The following is a 6,457-nucleotide window of genomic DNA, read 5'->3' on the forward strand; positions in this document are numbered from 1 at the left end:
CCACTGAGACATCTCTCTAGCCCCACTTTTACATTTTTAACTCATCTAAATACCCTGTAAAATTTCTCTTGTTGACCTTTCTGTGGCAAACTTTTTAATTCATTTAGTTTTGAGAATTGACAGTATCCTACTTGTGCACAGTGCACTGTGATTGCATTTACCCTTCTTAACGACCCTTCTATCCCCCTGGCATCTTGGTTAACCAGCTTCTTCCCAGCTTCCTCCCCACTCTTACTTCCTTTTCCTTACCTTCCTTCCTATCTCCCTCCCTCCCTCCTTTTTTTCTTTTGTTTTCAAGCCTTGTGCAGGCAGTCACAACCTCTTTGTGTCATCATTACAACAACCATTTTGTATCGAGAAAATAGCACCCCGCTGCACTTCTCCCCATCCTTTGATTCCCACGGTGCTTCTCCTCCCTCCTTGGTGATGTTCCCTGAGCCTCAGAGGGGGTGACATATTTGTCCCATTTGGGACCAAACACTCAGCATACACTTACTTCTAACATTTTGACTAGTTACAGGTCCTCACTCTGACCATCACCCACTGCCTAAAGAGACTTCTCTGGCCAAGGCTGAGTGCTACATAGGGATGAGTATAAATATTTGGAATGCATTTTAACTACATGTCCATTTGACAGAACATCAATAGTAGATTCCCCCGTATGTCCTGTGACCCCCCTCCTTAGCCTTAGGATTTTGAGCAGTACTACAGTGCCAGGCATCTGTTCCCTCCTGTGGAATGGGTACCACTTCTGATCAAGAAGTGACTGGTTATTTCCAGAACATCCATGTCACTGTTACACCAATGGACATATCTTGGGAGGCAGTTCAGTATTGTAGCATGAAGGGTCTACAGCTGGATATGATCACTGATGATTTCTTTCCCAACAGCTTACACAACACCTTCAGCACTGTGAATGTTAGCCAGGAGAGAGGAAGCTGCCAGTTCAGTCTCAGCCTGGTTTTTCTGAGTCCTGTATTGAGAGTAGGTAATATCTTCAGCAATAGAGTCTTACTGTCCAGCTATGGTGGACAGCCAAGAGCAATGGCAATAGCCTATATCATCTGGGAAGCCTTTAGGAGCTACCTGGCCACCAACTCATAGGGAGCTACCTTGTTCCTGGCATTGGTATTTTGGTTTGAAAACCAGTGCCTTCTGAGGATAACACTGACCTTTTTAAAAAATTGTTTATCTTTATTTCATGTATATGAGTGTTTTGCCTGCATGTATGTAAATGCACCTGTGTAGTGCAGTACTTGTGGAGGTCAGAAGAGGGCATCAGATTCCCTTGGAACTGGAGTTAGGCCTGATTGTTAGCTGCCATGTGGGTGCTGGGAATTGAACCCAGGTCATCTGGAAGAGCAGCCAGTGCTCTTAACTGCTGATCCAGCTCTCCAGCCCCCTTGTGACTTTTCTTAGTAGAGGAAACTAAGACTCAAAAAGCTTTTAAAACACTCCTTTTCCTCCAGGGTGCACAGGACTTATTACATGGAGGCAGGACTGCTCTGAAACCCACATTGTTCAGAACTCTATGGTGCCTTCGGGTCTCAGCCTGCCGTCCTCAGCGGCTTGTTGCGTTAAAGAAGGCAGAATCCCTTTCACCTAAGTCTCTTAGCTTTGAGGAGCTTTGTTATTGAAACATCTTGTTTTGAACTGTGTTCAAGATCCAGGCTCTGTCAGCACTTGAGGACAGCTAACACAGGAAGGCAGGACACCATCACTCTAGTGCATAGTCACACTCACTTAACCTGGTGCCAAAAAGGAAAAGGAAGAAATCTGAAGCCTTACCTATTGGCTATCCAGGATTTCCTGTGACAGAAAAATGACATTTACTTCTCCTGCTTAGGTGTTAAGATCATTTTGTTTTGCTTTTCAAAGAAAGTTTAAAAAAAGAAAAAAGGAAACCGGGGACTCTGCTCCAGCCTGTCTCTTGGGTACTTTGGGTAGTAATAACTTCTCATTCACCTTTGGGGTACTCTGTTGTGAGTTCCAATAAGGAAATGTGCTCATGATCAGGGAAGGTGCTTGTATGTCCCCTCAGCCATTACTCAGGGTTCCTGAGCAGAATACCTCTGAATTCTTAGTGTAGAGCTTCAGGCTGCCACCACCAGTGATGGAAGCTAGGCCGTTTGTTGAAAATAGTATGTAGCGTCTACTCTCGATCTTCAGTGTCAGAGAAAGTCCCAGATATTTAGAGGCTCTTGCTTGAGGAGCATGGCATCTTTCTTTTGGCGTTAAATGTCTTTTAAAATGTGGGCTTGGGTAAGGACTTCAAATCATTTTTTAAAGTCATGCTATACTTTAAAAAAATTTTTTTTTATTTTATGTGTATGAGTGTATTGCCTGCATGTATGTGAGTGCAGCTGTGTCATGCAATGCCACAGTGGTCAGAAGAGGGCTTCGGATTCCCCTGGAACTGGAGGTAAGGACAGTTTGTAGCTGCCCTGTGGATGCTGGGATTCCAACCTGGGTCCTCTGTAAGAGCAGTCCGTGCTCTTAACCGCTGAGCCATTTCTCCAGCCCCGAAGTCATGCTATACTTTTACAGACTTGGAAAGCACTGGGGTGAGGCTTCCTATGAGTATTACATATAACCTGCTCCCGGAAGTGCAGTGTGCAGCATGAAGTGCTAATTGAGCTCAGGATCATGCAGCAGAGACGTCTTCATTTACTAGGACTCTGTATGGAGGCATTTCTCCGCTCTTCCTACCATATTACATTATTTTGTTTATTATCACAAACATCATTAAAACTCTAACATGTTTACATGTTACATTACATTACATGTCCATTACAACTTTTTATCCTCAGCTGCTTATGACTGTGGGGCAAGGGGGAATTTTGCCTATTCCTGACATTTACATCAGGGTAACACTTGGGAAATGACTATTAAATAAACTTGGAAAGCTTGATTCTGTGTTTTAAAAAGGGGAGGCGGGGCCTTTACAGTGTCTGCTTCTGGCAATGCGGCTTGTAACCTTCCATACTGCCGAGGAGAAAGGCCCTGTTAGTCACTTCCTGGCTTTGTACTGTGCAAGAGGGAGAATTGACTCTCCTTTGATAGAAACTTGACCTTGAGAATGGGAAAATGATCTGATCAGATTCCACCAAACCGAGTTCCTTCTAAGGTTGCAGACAGCGGCACTCTGGCTGCCACAGCCATGTGCGGTTCAAAGTGCTATGCTGGTTGAGTTCCTGTGGTTAAAGGAAATGAACAAAGTTAGATTCAGGCCAAAATGCCAGGTTTAGTACACCCCTTCCCTTCCAGAGAGCACCAGAGAGATTGTCACTGCCAGTAGTAAAACACAGCACAATCTATGCTACACTACGTAGTCCATTTAGAACCCAAAGCCAGTAAACTCAGGCCTTTGTTTCTGTACTGAGGCTGAGGAAGCAGGATGACCTTTAACCCACAGGGCTCCTGTAAGAGAAGCAGTTGCTCAGGCCATCATGGGAAAAACAGCATCTCCCTGCAGTGAACCTGAGCACTGAGACCAGCTTGTCCGGGATATCCCGTTATTAGGTATGAAGATAAGCGATCACCTCATGTCAAGGAGCAGATGGCTGATGAGGTGCACAGGGAGTGTATGAGGAACAGGAAGAAACAAGAAGGAAGACCATGATGCAAAGCCCTAGATATAGACTCCTGAATGTGAATTTTTCAAATTGTCTTTTATATTACACAGTTAATTCAGAGTGATGAGAAATGCAAGGAAGTTACCGAATTAGTCAACAGTGATTAACTCAAAAGTAAAGCTAAATCGAAGGTTCTATACACAGAGAGAAGGTATTAGTAAAACCTTTCCCAGTCTGTCATTTCCTAATTGAAATCTCTTTGCTTCATATGCCCCCATCCCTCAGAGTGCACAGTTCATAATTTGGAAGAGCATCATCAGTTAATCTAGTGATTTTTCATGGTTCTTCCTTTGAATTCTAGCAAGATAGCATACAGCACATACCTGTGGAACTGTGTGACACTCAGGAGTGAGTTTGTATCTTCATTAACCTGTGAACTGTCAGTCCCTCTGGGGAGCCAAGGGAGCAAGTTGCTCCAAGGTTAATGCTTGTTTGTCCAAGATGAAGCCTCCAGGGGGATGGACAGGATGAACAGGCCAAGACACTCTAGACCTGTCTGGTGAAACTCCGTACCGCATACAGGTGCCAGAGCTGTGGGGCCCAGAGGGAAGCTGCAGAGAAGTCTGGTCCTCTGCAGATCTCTTCCTCTGCTCAGGAGAAGGCTCCCCAGCAATCAGGTCGGGGTAGGCATGAGTATACAGGCTTAACTTCCTTGTGAGGTATTAAGAATAATACTAAAATCTAAGACATTCAAAGTGGATTTCAGTAGTTTATGTGCACTTTTCCTTTTGGATGGGGAAACAGTATTAATGTCATTCATTTATCTGCAATGGAGGAAATCTCTCATTGAGCTGGAAAGCATTTGATTTTGCCTTTACTTTTGCACATGTGCCCCCAGACGCACTCCTAACCATAAGGCAAGGTGTTTGTTATTCTCCAGTGTCAGTGCCTCCTGAACATATACTTGTTCTGACATAAAAGGGTAGAATTAAATAGTGCCTGGAGTGATTTTAGGTAAATCACATCCAAGTTTCATCTAGTTCTCTGGGAAGTGAGTGGCATTGCCATGATTTTGCTATGCACACTTGTAGCTAGTGTAGGAGTAGACACAGGGGCTGAAGTTAAGATGTCCTCAGAACTTCCAAGGTCTCCTTTAGTCCATGTCCTGGTATAGTGTATGTTTAAATAACGTGGTAGGGCTCGTTTTCAACAGCTGTGCTTTCTCTTTACCCTTAGGTATATCCGAGTAGTTGGTACTCACAACACAGTGAACAAGATTTTCCACATTGTGGCTTTTGAATGCATGTTTACAAACAAAACCTTCACTCTGGAGAAGGGGCTAATAGGTAAGTATTACAATTATATTTTTGCATATATACTTAGATATTTCCTTATTCCATTAATTCCTCTTAATCAGCTCTGATAAGGACTAGCTGATTTTGAATGCCTTATGGCTGAGTGGCAGAGAAGATGGTCTGCACTTCTAAAAGCATTCAGAATAGTAACCCAGTGAACTAAAGGAAGAGGGTTGTAAATATTATACTACTAGCTAAGAATTGAAAGTATTTTAGTGGTTCATTCAGATTTGTAATATGGAAAACGCTCTTGATAGCCAGGCAAAGCCTTTATGCCAAAGACTTTTCTATATTAAATGGTAGGTGAGGCTGGGGAGGAAGTCTGTCTGATACTGATCAGATGCTCATAGTTTCTGGGGCTGTGAAGGCATTGTTGGCCTTTGATTTGCTGTGAATGGTATGTGCAATTGTGGGACTATCTTCTCTTCACAGGAGTGTCAGTCCAGATTTGCTTGGCTTAGGCAAATTACCCTCAAGAAAGTTCTGGTCTATAATTTTAAACAAGACTGAAATGTTGAACTAGCACTGAAAAAGGTGAGATTCCAGATTGGAACTGGCTGACTGACAAGAATCAAGAATATTTTGAATTCTGGATTTGCCGTCTTCTTTTGTTTATGGTTTGGCTGTGTTTTAGGCATTGCTGAGCTGGGTCACTGTGCAACCCATCCCTGGTCTTAATGTTTAAGATGCCGTGGCTTTTCCCTTCCAGGTGATTCACTCCTCTTCTTTCCTTCCCATGCCCTCTGGTTTCTGCTGCTCTCCTGCCAAGATCATAGATAAGCTCATGAGAGCCTTGAATCTGTGCTTTATTGTAGCTTCCTTTGAAGAGGAACTCACTGTATGTTGGTAGGGTATGTTTCTACCTTGTCAGACCCCAAATAAAATCCTATCTCTTTAAAAATTAGAGATTCAAAAAAAATAGAGAATCGGGGGCTGGAGAGATGACTCAGCAGCTCAGCAGTTAAGAGCACTGACTGCTCTTGCAGAGGACCTGGGTTCAATTCCCAGCACCCACATGGCGGCTACGAACCGTCCTTAACTCCAGTGCCAGGGGAATCCAAAGCCCTCTTCTGACCTCCACGGCAATGCACAACACGGGTGCACTCATAAGTGCAGGCAATACACTCATACACATTAAAAAAATTATTTTTATTTATTATTCTTATTTTAACTTTTACAAAAACTTTATTGAGAATTTCATACATGTATATAAGGTATTTTGATCAAATCCATGCCCACTCCTACCCCTCCAACATTCCCCCCTCTGAAGAGGTAACCCTAAAATCTTTTTTTAAAATCATTTTTAAAAAATTTTTAATAACTACATGATTAGAATAAGCATTTCATTACAGCTTTAAGTGTGTCTGCAAGTATTTTGTTGAGAAGTTTTGCATCTATGTTCATTAAGGATATGGATTGATAGTTTTTTTGTTGTTGTTGTGTCTTTACCCGGTTTGGGTATTAGAGTGATGCTGGCTTCATAGAAGGAATTTGGGAGTTCTTCCTCAGTTTCTATCTTTTTGAATA

At 42.8% G+C, this 6,457-nt stretch overlaps 1 protein-coding gene across 3 annotated transcripts in view; it reads left to right on the plus strand.

Annotated features, from left to right (window-relative positions):
* Btbd9 (BTB domain containing 9) overlaps positions 1-6,457 on the plus strand; it is a 414,302-nt gene that overhangs the window by 256,674 nt on the left and 151,171 nt on the right. For all 3 annotated transcript variants that reach the window (XM_008840045.3, XM_029566952.1, XM_008840044.3), the window contains one exon: positions 4,812-4,921. In XM_008840045.3, coding sequence (XP_008838267.1) covers positions 4,812-4,921 — 110 coding nt within the window. The remainder of the gene's footprint in view (positions 1-4,811; positions 4,922-6,457) is intronic.

Source organism: Nannospalax galili, unplaced genomic scaffold (assembly GCF_000622305.1).
Source record: "Nannospalax galili isolate Female #2095 unplaced genomic scaffold, S.galili_v1.0 scaffold538, whole genome shotgun sequence".
In the NCBI taxonomy this organism is placed as follows: domain Eukaryota; kingdom Metazoa; phylum Chordata; class Mammalia; order Rodentia; family Spalacidae; genus Nannospalax; species Nannospalax galili.